The sequence below is a fragment of the Lactuca virosa genome, chromosome 2 (assembly GCF_052849685.1).
Source record: "Lactuca virosa cultivar CGN04683 chromosome 2, Lactuca_virosa_CGN04683_v6, whole genome shotgun sequence".
Classification (NCBI taxonomy): Eukaryota; Viridiplantae; Streptophyta; class Magnoliopsida; order Asterales; family Asteraceae; genus Lactuca; species Lactuca virosa.
The window spans coordinates 42,451,376-42,467,492 of record NC_136427.1 but is presented as its reverse complement, the minus strand read 5'-3'; the positions used below and the strand labels follow the sequence as shown (position 1 = coordinate 42,467,492).

Below are 16,117 nucleotides of genomic sequence, written 5' to 3'. Positions count from 1 at the left end.
ACAAGGGATGAATATCTCTAAGTGATACTCTAATCACAACTCTAATGACCAAAGGCTATTCTTCCTCTCTTTAACTCTTTGAAGTGGATAAAAGACCATTTTACCCCTCCATGGTCTCTACTACTTATGTTGATCAAAGCCCCAAAGTCAACAGAAGTCAAACTCGAGTCAACAGTCCATGTTTGACCCGACTCGCCGAGTGCACCCTTGCGACTCGTCGAGTCCACTTACTTTCCTCAGAAATCTCGTGACAGTCAAGCTCAGCTCGTCTAGTTGACCCCCAACTCGTCGAGCTATCGCCTAATTCGGTTCCTCGGGACAAACCCTAACCAACTCGTCGAGTCGGCTCATCGACTCGGCGAGTTCATTCAGACAAAATGTTCATTCAGACGATTTAAGGCAGATCCATCACCCCAAACACTAGATCTACTATCCTGAGGGTCGATTGTCACATAAAGCTGCAAGCTTTACGTTTAAACATGGCATATAAGGCTCATAATGCCAATATAACTCTAACAAGGATGATTAACTACAATAACTCTTCTATGGTTAACTAAAGCTATAATCTTTGGACTCTCTAGACCTCACAAGGTCCAGATCTGAAGTCTAGGCCTCATGAGAGACCTTATGCATACAAAGTCCCAACAATGGTGGAAGAAACCCTAATCTTCCATATCTACAAGATCTAAGCCAAATAACAAGAAAGGTGCAAGCTTTTACCTCTTACTCAAGCCCTCACACGAAGTTACACCAGATCCACTGATTCTCTAGCTCCCTTGATGGGTGATCTCCTCTTCTCCTCAAGAGATGCACTAGTTTACTCCAAGTTTTAGCTTCTAAGACTCTCATGGCTCTCCATACACGTTTAGGGTTTGCTCTCAAGGAAGGGTAGCCGCAAATGAGGCTATAAGTTCCTTTAAATAGGTCTCAAACCCGGGAAATTAGGGTTTCTCTGCCCAGCACCTACTCGGCGAGTCCCTCCTCGGACTCGTCGAGTCCTTCATTAAATTCACGCGATCAACTCGACTCGACTCGGCGAGTTGGTCCCTCAACTCGTCGAGTCCCTCCTCAAATGTCAAGATTAACATACACGATAATGTCCCTGGAAATCCGGATGTTACAATACAATAACAAAATATTTTTAGTCAGTATTATAATCTTAGACATAATATTCTTCTTTACCGAATAACAATGGACTTCTGTTTATAACTTCAGATTCAGGTGAGTTTTCTCATCGTATTACTTAGGTCATTATTGGATTTGTTGTATGTAAGATACCTGCGTGATACTATGCTATGATTGTATTATAGACTAATATGGTTATGATTTTTGCTTGTATGTTTACATGTTATATTGGGATGATGACGATATCGATGTTGTGCCGTCAGTCTACAAGTTCGTTGGATGATGGCAATACGGGTGTCGTTCCATGAGTCTACAGGTTCGTTTGGATGATGACAATACCAATGTTGAGCCGTGAGTCTATAGGTCTGTTTGGATGATGGCGATACCGATGTCGTTCTGTTTCCTTATAGGTCCAAGGGATGAGGTCGAAAGCCCACAAGACCGTTGTGAAATGCGTAGTTGTTACAGTGATGTATGTTGTATTTTGGGGAACTCACTAAGCTTTGTGCTTACGTTTTAAAATTAAATATTTTTAGGTTGTTCTTCTGACAAAGGGAAGGACGCAACTTAATTGTACACACATTTAGAGATTGTTATAGTTGTTACAGTGATGTATGTGGTAATTTGGTCTCACAAGCAACAATAATTTCACAATAGATATTAGCTTGTCAACTACTATTAGCATAAAAATGAATGCATTTGGCATTCAAAACGTGTTTGGGATGAGAAACTCTTTGACAATCAATAATAATATACTATATAAGAATAGTATAGAAAACAATTTGATTTTCTCATGTCCCATACATAAGCAATCACATCATCATTTTGACAACAATAAGTTCCATTCAAATTAAACTAAATTGGACAAAATCACGATGAAAAATAAATATATGTTTATGACATTAACTCCTAAGATTTTTCAAAGTTATCCTGCTATTTTTTCAAAATTTTCAAATACTATGTTCTAAGATACCTTGCAAATGTCATTTAATATATGATAATAACTTAATTAAAAAAAGTAGTAAAGATAATTGAAAGTAGGACCAAAAGGCTTCTATTGTAAACAACTAAACAATGCATGAAAAGGGCAAAGATCAAAATAGAAGATAAGAGATAGGAAAAGGATAGTAAAGATAATTGAAAGGTATCAAAGGGCAGCCCCCTCAGTCAAAGCCCAAGTCCAAAAACAAAATGGAAGTCGACTTTACACTTTCCATTTTCCAAAATTTCCACCCAAACCCCCGCGCCCAACTTCTTCCCTTTGACGCCTACCCCCACTCGACTGCTACACACTCTTCTGCTACATGTATTCATCTATTTGTACCTATACGACCCAGATTTGATTCTCTCTTTATACACGACAGTTGTAATTCCCCTTTTTAACTCAATTCTCTATGTACCCTTTTCATTAACTTCTCTAATTCCCCCAAATTCTTGTTTCTTGATGCGCCTTTTTTTGAACAAACCCAGTTTTAGTATTCCAATCAATATTATTCGATCTGCTTTCTTTAATAGCAACAGAAGATACCCTTTACCCGTTAAGAATCACAATCTCAATTTCTTTTTCAGAAGAATTTCATCAATGGCGACAACTCCAAAGCCAAATGAAGAAGGAGCCGCGAAGCGTTTTTGGGATAAATTTAGTAAGGAATCGAATTTGACACTCTACACGCCTTTTGTGGTCTCTTTGGCTTCTGGGAATCTTAAGATTGATACATTTGGCCATTATGTCGCTCAGGATGTTCATTTTTTCAAATGCTTTGCTCAAGCGTAAGTAATTTTGGCTCTTGAATTGTTTAATTTTGCCCATTTGGGGGTATCGGAGTGTATTTGATTTTGGGGGTTGTTTTTTCGTTATAGATATGAATTAGCAGAGGATTGTGCAGATGATGACGATGCTAAGGATTCCATTGTTGAATTAAGAAAGAATGTTCTCTACGAGCTTAGACATCATGCCTCTTTTGTTCAAGTAAGATTTCATTACATTTATATATTGATTTTGTTCCCTTGCCTTCTTGCTATGTGTTCTTTATGTAATTAGTATTTCCATGGCCGAATAAAGAATGTAGATTGATTTCAATCGGGTATTGCCGAAATGTCTAATGAAGTTTCTTAATGTGTTGTTGAACAACGTGACATTTTCTTTGCGTTATTAGTATCTTGATGTTCTATAGTGGTAGAATCTACAACTAGTTAATAAGTATTATCTTATTATATTAGTTAATTTGATATAAAGGGAGAATTTACAACTGATTGAAAACTCATTATATAATAAATCGTTGATAATGGTTGAAATTTTTAACATTCTTTCCATCAAGTTGTTCTTCCCCTTATACTCTTGTCCTAATTTAATTACAAAATGTATGTATAATGTATGTGCTTGATAAAATCTTTTTGTTCAAGTATATAAATGAAAAAAATGTGAAAATAGAGCAATGCCTTTTTATCTATTTCTCCTTTAAACAGACATTTATGAGTAAACAACTAAGATGCTGTTTCTTTTTGACTTAATACGAAAGCACATCTTAATATAGAAAGTCAGGAAAAGGAGGCTTTTTCCATTAAGTCTCAACAAATATTTATGTTTTATGGTTAATTTTCTATAAAGGAGCTCTTTTCTTTTATTTCACATTCTGAATTTGGATATATACAAAAATGAATTTCTCTCCTCTAGAACCTTCACTATGATACCTTATGCAAAAAGTTTTACCATTTTTGTTTTGTTTTCTTGTCATTTGGGTCATGACCTGAGGGTATAATTGGAAATTGAAAATCTACCTAATAAACAGATAAATAAAAGTATATTGATGTTTCTTTCATTTTTTTTTATAAAATTAAACATGTGAATGCAGGAATGGGGTGTAGACTTATCAAAAGAAACAACACCAAATGCTGCAACAACAAAATACACAAATTTTTTATTAGCAACTGCATCTGGGAAAGTTGAAGGAGTAAAAGGTCCAGGAGAACTTGCAACTCCTTTTGAGAAAACTAAGGTTGCAGCTTATACACTGAGTGCAATGGCTCCTTTCATGAGGCTTTATGTTTTTCTTGGAAATGAGCTTAAATCATTTGTTGATTTTGATGGAGATGAACACCCTTACAAGAAATTGATTCACAAATACTCCTCTGAAAGTTATCAGGTTTGAAGTTCGACTTTTTGGTTTGACTTTTTTGGGGTTAAAGTGTGAGGTCAAGTTCATAGAAATAAGTTGATGTATGATGCTATATGTAGATTGTAGAATGTGGTGTAGTGTATATTCTCTTATGGGTTAATCTCATAAAAAAACTTGCATTTTTTCATTTTTTTCATTTTTTTATTTGACCCTTTTAGCAGTTTTTTCGGAAAAAGCTAAAAAAAGTTGAGGGTTTTTCCGAAAACGATTAAAATATTGAGGATTCTTTTTGGAAAAAAATAAAAAAGTTAAGGGTTTTTTTTTCGGAAAAACTGAAAAAATGCAAGGTTTTTTTAGGAAAAAAAATAAAGTTGAGGTTTAATCAGGAAAATAAACAATATATAAGGTCTTTTATGAGATTAACTCTTCTCTTATTATGGCTATTTATATCCTATTAAGTGTTGTTTGGATAAATGATGTTTAACAAACATTGAAAAAATGAAGACGTATTTGGGGAAATGGAAGGAAAAGTATAAATGAGGGCAAATCTGTAAAAATAATAAAAACAGTTATATTCAATTCCCATAGGTGATTTTGTAAAAAAATTAGTGAAAGCCTCATTTTTCTGACTTTTTTTAATAAGTTGTTCTTTCTGCTATATGTCAAAAAGAAACACTTGTATATAGTATTATAGCTTACAACTTTAAGTCATGTTGACATTAAGTCCATTAAATAAAAAATAAAAAAAACACCTTAAATTCATTGTCTGTTGCTCTCTTTGAAAATGGAAAAAGTTATAAGTTTGATTGTTTTACTTTGGGTTAATCTCATAAAAGCCCTTATATTTTGTGTTTTTTTCTTTTTTGAAAAAAAAAAAGAACAATTATAAACATGATATCAATTTTTCTTTTTTGAAATTTAGGCAACAATGCTTCAAATTGAAGACTTATTGGACAAATTAAGTGTCTCTTTGACTGGTCAAGAACTGGATACAATGCAAAAGCTTTATCATCAAGCATTGAAACTTGAGATGGAATTCTTTTTAGCTCAACCTGTTCATCAACCAACTGTTCTTCCATTATCAAAGCTTCATATTCCTTCAGAAAATCAACTCATGATTTTTTCTGATTTTGACTTGACATGCTCAGTTGTTGATTCATCTGCAATTTTAGCTGAGATTGCTATTGTCACTGCACCAAAATCTGATCAAAGTCAACCCGAAAGTCAAAGTCAAAGTCAAATTGTTAGGATGCCATCAGCTGACTTGAGAAACACATGGGAGATGCTCTCAAAAGAGTACACTGAAGAGTATGAACAGTGTATGGAAAGTATGTTGGCCAATGAAAAAGGTAATTCCTTGTTTTATAATATATTCTTTTAGGGGTAATTAAATAATCAAAAGAATATATGATAACAGAAAACTCCTAAAAATAGAAACTTGTAAAATGTTAACATGTATTGGATTACATATTGCTAATATATCATATATGTAGTTTGTTATTATGGGTAAAAAAGTAAAGAGTAAATTACACGAATGGTCCCTATGGTTTGGGGTAATTTGCACGTTTGGTCCCTAACTTATTATTTTTTTTTTTTAACTCGGAAGGTCCCTACGGTTTGTTTTTATTGCACGCTTGGTCCTTGTCTTACCTAAAAAGACTATTTTGCCCTTGATTTTTTAATTTATTTAAATAAACACACCCCCAACCCCACTTCCACCTCACCTCACCTTACCTTACTTGCCCCACCTTATTTAAAAAATCAAGGGCAAAATAGTCTTTTTAGGTAAGACAGGGACCTAAGCGCGCAACAAAAACAAACTGTAGGGACTTTCCAAGTTAAAAAAATAAGTTAGGGACCAAACGTGCAAATTACCCCAAACCATAGGGACCATTCACGTAATTTACTCAAAAGTAAAGTATGTTTATAAGTTTCATGCTACATATTTTGCTATTATCTGTAGAGAATGTAGATAAGTAGAGGGTAAATAAGTAATTTTAGTCTGTTATCAAAGTGAGTAATTAACTATTTGGTGGTTTTACAGTTGAGAGTTTTGAGTATGAAGGGCTGAAGAAAGCAGTTGAAGAATTAGTGGAATTTGAGAGAAAAGCAAACATGAAAGTGATTGAATCAGAAGTGCTGAAAGGATTAAATGTTGAAGATATAAAACGTGCAGGAGAACGTCTTATTATGCTTGATGGATGCATGGGTTTCTTTCAAAGCATCATCAACAATCAAAACTTAAATGTCAATGTTCATGTCTTATCATATTGTTGGTGTGCTGATCTTATTAGATCAGCTTTCTCATCAGGTATTAATATTATATATCATATCATATCATATAATAAGTCATTCACTTTTCAAAACAAAAACAATCAATTTATCAATCTAACCACTTAACTGTTTGTTTTCTATTGGTTTTTAATAGTTAAGTGGTTAAATTGATAAATTTGAAACTTGTGAGGATGCTCAAAATATGTGGCCTTTTTAAAAACTTTCTATAGTGATTAAACTGTTGTACGTTTTTTCATTGTTAAAAAAAAATCATTTTTTACAGTTTCCCAGATTTGATATCATGGAAAAAAGTACAATAAACCACAACTTAGTCTCACTATTTTGTTATTTTATCCATTCAAAAGCTGAACTATTCATCTTTATTGGATTTGCTATTGAACTATGATTCTAGTAATCATAAAAGATAATAGTTTTGTGGCTAAATCGATAAAATGATGAAAGTAAGTTGTGTTTTTTTTTTGTACTAAAAAGTTATTCATTTATGAATATTATAATAATAGTTTCGATGGCTAAATCATTCAAAGTAATAGTTGTGTGGCCAATCGATAAAATTGTGAAATTACATTGACCTTTCATGTACTGAATTATTATTCATTTATAGTTATTATAATAATAGTTTAGTGGCTAAATCATTAAGATATAATAGTCAATTGACTAAATCGATAAAGGGTTAATCTCAAAAAAGACCTTATATTTTGTGTTTTTTCCGGATTAGACCTCAAACTTTTTTTTGCCTGAAAAAACCTTGTATTTTTTCATTTTTCTTGATTTGGCCCTTTTAGTCATTTTTTGCCAAAAAACTTGTAAATTGTGAGGGTTTTTTCAAGAAAAACTAAAAAAATTTATTTGGAAACATTTAGAAGGTTGAAGGTTTTTTTTTTCGGAAAAGAATAATACAAAGTTGAGGGCTTTTTCGGAAAAAATGAAAAAATACAAGGTTTTTTTCAGGTAATTTTTTTTAGGTTTAATCCGGAGAAAACACAAAATATAAGGTCATTTTTTAGATTAACCCATCGATAAAATGATAAAAGTACATTCTCCATTTCTGTATTTTGTTTTTCCTTAAGTAACTAGAGAAAACGATTTTCTCAACACTCATAAAAAGGTACAATGTTTTAATCACTAAAGAAAATAAAGAAATAGCTAAATCAACAAAATTATGAAATTACAAGTGCTTTTTTCTACTTTTCTCTATAATTTATTTACATAAAATTCAAATCCCTTAACTAAATTATGGTTTCTTTCATTAAACAAACAGGAGGTCTACACAAAATCAACATACACGCAAACGAATTCGAATACCAAAATTCATTATCCACAGGAGAAATCATCAAACAAGTCGAATCCCCAATCGACAAGCTTCAAGCTTTCACCAACATTCTCAAAAACAATCCCCAAACGGGCCCCACAAATCTCACAATCTACATCGGGGACTCAGTTGGAGACTTGCTATGCCTTCTAGAAGCTGACATAGGCATAGTCATAGGGTCAAGTTCAAGTCTTAGAAGAATCGGGACCCACTTTGGCGTATCTTTTGTCCCTTTATTTCCCGCTTTAGTCAAGAAACAAAAGGAATGTATTGAAGGAAGCTCTTTTAAATGGAAGGGGCTTTCGGGTGTTCTTTATACGGTTTCTAGTTGGGCTGAAGTACATTCTTTTATAATTGGTCTTTAAAAAAAAAAAAAAGAAAGAAAGAAACTGGTTTTTATGTGTAGTAGTTATAGCATGAAAAAAAAAGAGGTGTCTTTACGTATAATAGAAGGAAGATACAACTTCTCATGGCTGATTTTATTACTAGCCATTGCTTATTTTTCATAATCTTGGCATATTTTGTTTCATCTTTTGTAATAGGTTTTTGGCTCATATATGGATGCGATTGTTTTGGGATGCCAATTCGTGAAATGGGTATGAATCTTTTTTGTTTTCTTGTTGATTTGAGTATAAATGAAAGTATAAAGTTGTAATAAGTAGAAATGAAATAAAGAAAAGTGATTTGTTGTTATTTGTTGCGTTTAATAATCAGCGTTTGTGTATTGGTATTGTTTTTGACTCTTGTAGGCTGAGAGATTTTGTTGCAGAGATGAATGGTTTCTTCATAAGATGGGTGGGAGGGAGGATCTATTATCATAATTCAAAGTTTTGACTTTTGTTTCTACTTTGATATAATTCAGATTTTGATTCAAATTTTTGGTTGGTAAATATGTGAAAACGCTTGTGATGATTCAAATTTAATGCACCAGATGATGTTTTTCTATTGATATGGATGATGCTGGAAAAAGCTTCATTATCATCAATGTCTAAAATTCATGTTATAAATGTATGGGTCCAGAGAATTATATAACCAATCAAAATGAATTTTGGTTAAAAGATAATTGTTTAACGACACAAAAACAGTTATTTTCAAAGCCTTTTTTGCCAATAACTTTTTTTTTTTTTACCATTTTTAATAATTTTTAAGGTAACCAGTGGTGCACTAAGCTACCTAATTTTTTGAGAACTGGCCCAACAAAACCAAAACCGGTTTTTCTATAGCCGGTTTCAGTAATAGTTTTTATAATAACCGAAAACCGATTTTTTTTACCGTTTTTCTAAAAAAACGATTTTCACTTCAAAAAAACCGAACCAATTATAAATGAAACAGATCTACAAAAAACTGGTTATAAAAGAATTTATAAAAAAAACTGTAACTGATTTAAAACCAGTATTTATGCACCTTCAGTGGTGACCAAGGTTGCCACGTTTATAGTTGCTGCCAATAATTTGTTAAATACTTCGTTTCCTAAACTTGAAAAAAAGAAAAATACCTTGATGTGAGATTTGAACTAGAATCATCTATGTTAGAAGTCAAAAAGCATTGCCAATGAGCCAACATGATCATGTATTTTTATAACCCTTTAGTATGGTGGTGATTTGGTGATTTATTGTACGTAAAAAATATTAACCTGCAATACTTGATCAAAATCACTGTTTTTGAACAACTTAAATGAGTTTGATGATAAAGATAAACCATGTAAAAAAAAATAACTAATATTTTATTAAATGATTTTCTTTATATAATATGATTTAGAGGCCATACCTGTTGAATCAAATCCAACCCAATTTCATAGACTTTCCAAGCAAACACATCACGTTGACCATTGAAAAAAATAACAAAGAAAAAAAAAAATTCATTTTATTTCTCAGCCTTCACTGCCCTGCGCTCGGTATATCTTTCTCAGCTGCTCTCGGCCTATCTTTCTTAAGTCCACCGCTAGCTGCCGCCACCGGCTCGGTTAAAAGTTTCTCTTTCTCAGCTGCACCCGCATCTCTTTGTCCGCTGCTCTCGATCTCTTTTTAGGTTCAAATATACATTTCTTCATGTTCAAAATTCTTCACAATAAATAACAGTTATAATTTGTTAGTAGTAAGTTTTTTGTTAGATTTTCTGAATTGGGATAAGCTAATTTTGTCTTTTTCACCAATGATTTGATCAAATAGGATCTGTTAAGCATACTTTAATGGCATCTTCTTCATCATCATCCACTCAGAAGAGGTATATATATGATGTATTCTTGAGCTTTAGAGGTGAAGACACCCGAAAGAATTTTGTCGATCATCTTTATGATGCTCTTGAACGGCAAGGTATTCACACTTTCAAAGATGATGAGAGACTCGAGAAAGGAAAAAGGATTAACGATGAACTCTTGAAATCCATTGAAGAGTCAAAATTTTACATCATTGTATTCTCTAAGAACTATGCATCTTCGTCTTGGTGCTTGGATGAACTTGTGAAGATTATAGAATGCCAGAAGGCGAAGGATCAGATTCCATTCCCTATTTTCTACAATGTAGATCCCTCTGAAGTCCGCAAACAACTTGGGCCCGTTGGAGAAGCTTTAGCCACACATAACAAGGTAGAGGTTGGGAAGTGGAGAGAAGCTTTGAAAGAAGCAACCAATCTAGCTGGGTGGGATTTGAAGAACACTGTTGATGGGTAAATTTTTTCATCGTTTTGACTATTGTCAAGAATGAATAATGAAATATGCATATGTGTGTATGTTACATCCCTTAACTGATTGTTCATGTGGGATATCAGGCAAGCTAATTGATTCTCGTTTTTAATTCTTCAGGCATGAAGCTAAAGTCATCAATAAAATTGTTGAAAAGATTTCTGTGGAGTTATGTTTCACTAATTTGGAAGTCGATGAAAAATTAATAGGCATGGAAAGTCGGATAAGAGATATAGTTTCCTCTTTGGAAATGGGTGTTGAAGATGTTCGTATGATAGGTATCAAGGGGATTGGAGGGGTGGGAAGACGACTTTGGCAACAGCTGTTTTTGACAAAATATTATTTTCTTTTGAAGGTAAAAGCTTTGTTGAGAACGTAAGGGAAGTTTCCAAAGGATCATTGTCTGGGTTGCGATAATTGCAAGAACAAGTACTTTCCAATGTTTTAAATGATAGAAATTTCACCATTGGGAATGTTCATGAAGGGAAAAGCATAATGAAAAAGATTTTGTGTGGCAAAAAGGTTTTACTTGTTTTAGACGATGTGGATCATTTAGACCAATTGGACGCATTAGCTGGTGGGATTAATTGGTTCAAACCAGGAAGTAGAGTTATTATTACAACAAGAGATGAGCAAGTGCTCAAAGCACATAGAGTGAAACTAAATCATGATATCAATCTGTTGTCACAAGATGAAGCAACGTGCCTGTTCAGTAGGTATGCATTTGGTAGAGATATTCCAATTCAAACGTACAAAGATCTCACACTTGAAGTTGTACATTATGCTGCTGGTCTTCCCTTAATAATAAAAGTTTTGGGTTCATTTCTTTGTGGTAAAGACAAGCTTGAATGGAAAGATGTGGTAAAAAGACTAAAATCAATTCCGTTGAAAGAAACTTTAGAAAAATTGGAATTAAGCTATACTGAAAGGTTGGCAGAAAGAACGAGCAATTAGAGCACTAGATAGCTGTGGATTCCATGCTAGGAATGGTTTAAGAGTTCTTTTGCATGATTCATTTTACTGCTATACATCTATTGGTTTGTCGTTACTTCATTGTTCTTCTTTTTCTTCTTTCTTGTTTATGATAGGTTCTTAACAACCTCAGATTCCTTGACTTGAGTTACTCAAATTTGAAGACCCTTGATTGTGGCTTATTTCCGAATCCGGAGAAGTTAAATCTTGAAAAATGCTCTGATTTGGCTGATCTTCACGCGCCCATTGGATGTCTAAGAAGGCTTGTCTACTTAGACTTATATCATTGTTGCGGATTGAAATCTTTTTCGTTTGTCATGCAACTGGAATCACTAGAGGTCCTTGATCTAAGTTATTTATATCTAACTGAGTTTCCAGATATACTTCCATGGCACTATAACTATAGTTTGCTAGAGCTTAACCTTTCAACGAACAATTTTAAAGAACTACCCTCATTGATTGGAAATCTTCAAAAGCTTTTTATTTAGATCTCAGTCGGTGCCCCAACCTCCAGAGTCTGCCACAAAGCATATGTAGTTTACGACGTTTAAAAAACTTTGACCTTCAAAGCTGTGCAATAGAGGAATTACCAGAGGATCTTGGCCTTTTAGAATCTTTAGAAAAACTAAATTTAACGTTTACACCTGTGAAACATCTCCCTAATAGCATTTGTATGTTGAAACATCTGAAAATCCTACTTCTTACGGGTGGTAAAGTTCTTAAGAAGTTACCCGAGGATCTTGGCCTATTAGAATCTTTGGAGAAACTAAATCTAGCCTATTGCAAGATAAGAGATGTTCCGAGTAGCATCTGCAAGTTGAAACATCTCAAAAAGCTTGACCTTCACAACTGTGATCAACTTGAGAGATTGCCCGAGAAACTAGGAGACATAAAATGCTTAGAACAGTTAGATGTAGAAGGTGCAGGTATAAGTCATCTTCCCCAGAGCATTTCTTTACTAAATGGTCTTAAAATCGTTGGATTTAAATAAGAAGATTCAGTTATATAGACCTATGTGTCAAGAACAAAGATAAGACAGATGATTCTGAGAAGAATAGAGCATCAACTAAGAACTATTAAAAAAAGGTCCTCGCCATGTTCTTTAATAATTGTCTTACTTTGTATCTGAATTTAGAAATTATTTCTGTTATCATATATTTCCTTATATTTGTGTGTTTGTATTCATATAGGATCAGTATTAGTATGTCTTTATCCTCATTCTATTATGTTTCTTAGGCCTATAAATTGTTGTCTTATATCCACTATTTTGTAACATAAATTCCACATTCAATATAGAATATATATATTTTCTCTAGGTTCTACTATCGTATTTGTTGGTGATTTTAGTGTCACCATGTCATTTTATGTAATTGGAACTAACATGTGAGCTAAGGGGCTTTATAATTTGTACTCTAATATATGTAGGGTTTGTGCGGAGTGTACGCATTTATAAGATCGAATTAGAAGCCGGTTCGACGACAATTTGGCGGGGTCTAGGGGCAGCGCCCCTAGCGGGCCCAAGAGGCAGAGCCCCTGGCTGGGGTGCCGCTGGGTCCCGCTGTGTAACATCCCAAAATACAAAGGTAATTTTTTTTTAAAACAACCAAAACACACATTTATCATTTATTCAAACCCTTAAAGGTATTTTATAATAAAAGCAATTATCAGAGTACAATCCCAAAATCTCTAGGTTGCGGAAAATATGGGTGTATGCGCTGCGATCAAGCCGGACATGTGATAACCCCATTTTCACGACCAGAAAAGACCGATTTCGTTTATGCTTTTTAATAAAATCAGAGTAACTTTTTAAAGAAAAGTGTTGCGTAATTTGTTCCCAAAACAAAATATGATAAAGATTTATCAACACATTTCCTTAAAGAAATGTATTTTCATTGTATTACAAAACTCGGGATGTCAACATCGATACAGATCAAAAGCATAAACCAAAAACATCTTAGGCCCCAAAACAAAATCTGGCCTCAAAAACCACATAGGCCTTACAACATTCTATTTATTTTCTACTGGCCTAAAATCCATAATCTCTCGTCAGATCTATGCTCTTGCCACTACCTGTAATACAAGAAACTGAGTGTGTCAGGCTGGGGAGCTTGGTGAGCATATAGGGTTTTCAACCCACAATAAATAAGTTTATTAATTTCATCAAACCAAACAAACCCGATTACCCGTTCCCGTTATCCTCACTTTACGTCCCTAAAACATCTAATAAAAGGGACCTAGCCTAAAGAATTTCATCGGGGTGACAACACTGCTTAGGGGATTCCTAAGCAATTTATGTCAAATATGGCAACCATGAGGGGGATGGAGTACAACTGGTGAGCACGTAGTTTAAATAAACACCTACAGGTTGTGAGCCTGCTAGCGTTCCACTGGACTGTCTAGAAAAGCCTGTGGTCGTCATCCGTACTCTGCTAGATGACTGGATCATCGTCAAACCGATGCCTCTCATCATTTTATTTCGTCACACACCACCTATTACATCTACCCATGTTTTACCCAACATATTTGTAGATATAAAACACATGTACAGTTCAGATATGAAAACGAAGTTTAAATCTTTCATACAACATAGATTTCAAGTATTATATATATATATATATATATATATATATATATATATATATATATATATATATATATATATATATATATATATATAGTTTAGATCTGAAGGAAAAAGTTCAGATCTGAAAAGAAAAAAGTTTAGATCTGAAAGAAAAAATTCAGATCTGAAAAGAAAGAGGTTTTGATCTTTCTTCCAACATAGATCTCAAGTAAACAGATATTATATAAACACATAACACGTAATTTATATAAAATACTTAATATCTGTGTGTAAGATGAAAGTGACTATACACTCACCTAATAAGGGGATGAGTTGGACAGCGCTTCGCTTCTTAAAATAATCTCCTTTGACGAAACCGAGAAGTTTGCTTGGAAACCGGGCTCTGCGGGGGCAGTTTCTAAATCGAAAAACTCTTTTTCTCGGAGCCTTTGGGCGCTCCGGGGCTTTCTTCTAGTGCTAGGGAGGTTTCCTAGGCTTCGGGGTGGTTTAGGGAGGCTAGAGAGAGAGAGAGAGAGAGAGAGTCGAGAGAGAGAAAGAAGGTGTAAAAGATGTGAAAAATGAGGCTGGCTTCGCAACCCTTATATAGACCGAGAGGCCTCGCAGTACGCGGGGCGTACCTCGGATCTACGCGGGATGTAAGGGCAGGAGTCGGTTCCTCGGTGGTGCATCGTGGCTCGTTTCGGACCGCAGAAGGAAAGGAGACCGCGATGCATTCACTTCTCGTACGCAGGGCGTACTCCGAACGCGAGGCGTCCGAAGGTACGCTGGGCGTACCCCTCACATCCAGCTCACATTTTGCCATTCCGACTTCAAAAATTCATAAATTTTGCGTACAGGCTCCGTTTTCAACGTTCTTTATATCCACACGTAGGTGGGACCATACTCTACAACTTTCGTTTAGACTCTATTGGCTAATTTTGATTATATTTTAAAGTTATATTTTTAACAAGTCGGGACAGGAAAAGTCCGTTAAAATTTCATAACTTCTTCATCCGACGTCCGTTTTTGTCTGTCTTTTTACCGTTGAACTAGTATTAATGATACCTTCGATTCTCGTTTAGGTTGTGTCAGCCGAAAACCATTTGATCTACTATTCGAACCCCGGGCTGTGTACTGTTAATCCGAAACTTGGAAAAATCATAACTTCCTCATACGAAGTCAGATTTGGGCGTTCTTTTTATGCACGCTCTCGGTTTAACGAACACTACGACTTTGGTTTAGATTGCTAAGGCCAAAAAGCACTTTATCATAAACTCACTTTTTACATCACGCAACGTCGTCCGGTTCTGTCGCGAAACTTCGACAAATCATAACTTCTTCGTTATAACTCGGATTTGGGCATTCTTTATATATCCGGAATCCTTGTCACGACCACTACAACTTTCTTCATAGATATCGGGCAACATTTTACTTTTTATGCTTATTTTTATTATATCTTTACAAACAAGTATATAATCACATAAAAGCACATGATTCACATAATATTCAAGTAATTCATCTTTATTACTTTAAAATAGGTTACAACGGTTGACCTAGACTATTACATCATCGCATCAATGCTTATCATCGAAACACAGGCGTTACAATTCTCTCCCCCTTAGGATGATTCCGTGTCGGAATCATGCATCAGCAAACAAATGCGGATAGCGACTCATCATGTCACTCTATGTTTCCCAGGTGAGATTTGGCCCATTTGAATGTTTCCATCGCACAAGCACTAAGTCGACCATCTTGCGTCGCAACTTCTTCGTCTTACGGTCAACAATCGCCTCCAGTTCTTCGATTAGCCTCTTGTTTTCATCCATCCTTAACTCAGAAATTGGAATTATGTCGGGAACTTCTCCCGTGAACTTCCTCAAATAACACACATGGAAAGTGTTATGAATACCATCTAGTTCTTCTGGTAGTTCTAGCTTGTAAGCTTGGTTCCCAATCCTCTGAAGAACTTTGAACGGTCCAATGAATCTTGGACTTAACTTTCCTCTTTTCCCGAATCTTATAAGTCCATTCCATGGTGAGACTTTCAGAAAAACCGA

The 16,117-nt window shown here is 34.5% G+C and overlaps 1 protein-coding gene and 1 pseudogene across 3 annotated transcripts; both read left to right on the top strand.

The window, feature by feature from the left end:
* The first annotated feature begins 2,314 nt into the window (after window positions 1-2,314).
* LOC145159071 (bifunctional TH2 protein, mitochondrial-like) lies at window positions 2,315-8,823 on the top strand. 2 transcript variants are annotated; one of them, XM_079077969.1, is made up of 8 exons: window positions 2,315-2,491; window positions 2,695-2,895; window positions 2,986-3,094; window positions 3,978-4,268; window positions 5,164-5,590; window positions 6,286-6,552; window positions 7,795-8,441; window positions 8,595-8,823. In XM_079077969.1, the coding sequence occupies exons 2-7, from the start codon at window positions 2,708-2,710 to the stop codon at window positions 8,208-8,210; spliced, it is 1,698 nt and encodes a 565-aa protein (XP_078934095.1). In that variant the 5' UTR covers window positions 2,315-2,491; window positions 2,695-2,707; the 3' UTR covers window positions 8,211-8,441; window positions 8,595-8,823. The 2 variants fall into 2 exon arrangements, with proteins under 2 accessions (XP_078934095.1, XP_078934096.1); XM_079077970.1 differs by having other exon boundaries at window positions 2,316-2,895.
* Window positions 8,824-10,033: 1,210 nt separating this feature from the next.
* LOC145157401 (disease resistance protein Roq1-like) lies at window positions 10,034-12,528 on the top strand (annotated as a pseudogene). Its single transcript, XR_013737187.1, has 3 exons — window positions 10,034-10,509; window positions 10,646-11,522; window positions 11,614-12,528. The product of XR_013737187.1 is annotated as a disease resistance protein Roq1-like (transcript).
* Window positions 12,529-16,117: the final 3,589 nt, after the last annotated feature.

Coding starts and splice junctions, on each gene's coding strand:
- LOC145159071 (XM_079077970.1), top strand. CDS start 2,570: ATGCGCCTTTTTTTGAACAAACCCAGTTTTAGTATTCCAATCAATATT. Junction 3,095..3,977: donor ATCATGCCTCTTTTGTTCAA/GTAAGATTTCAT, acceptor ATGTGAATGCAG/GAATGGGGTGTAGACTTATC. Junction 4,269..5,163: donor ACTCCTCTGAAAGTTATCAG/GTTTGAAGTTCG, acceptor TTTGAAATTTAG/GCAACAATGCTTCAAATTGA.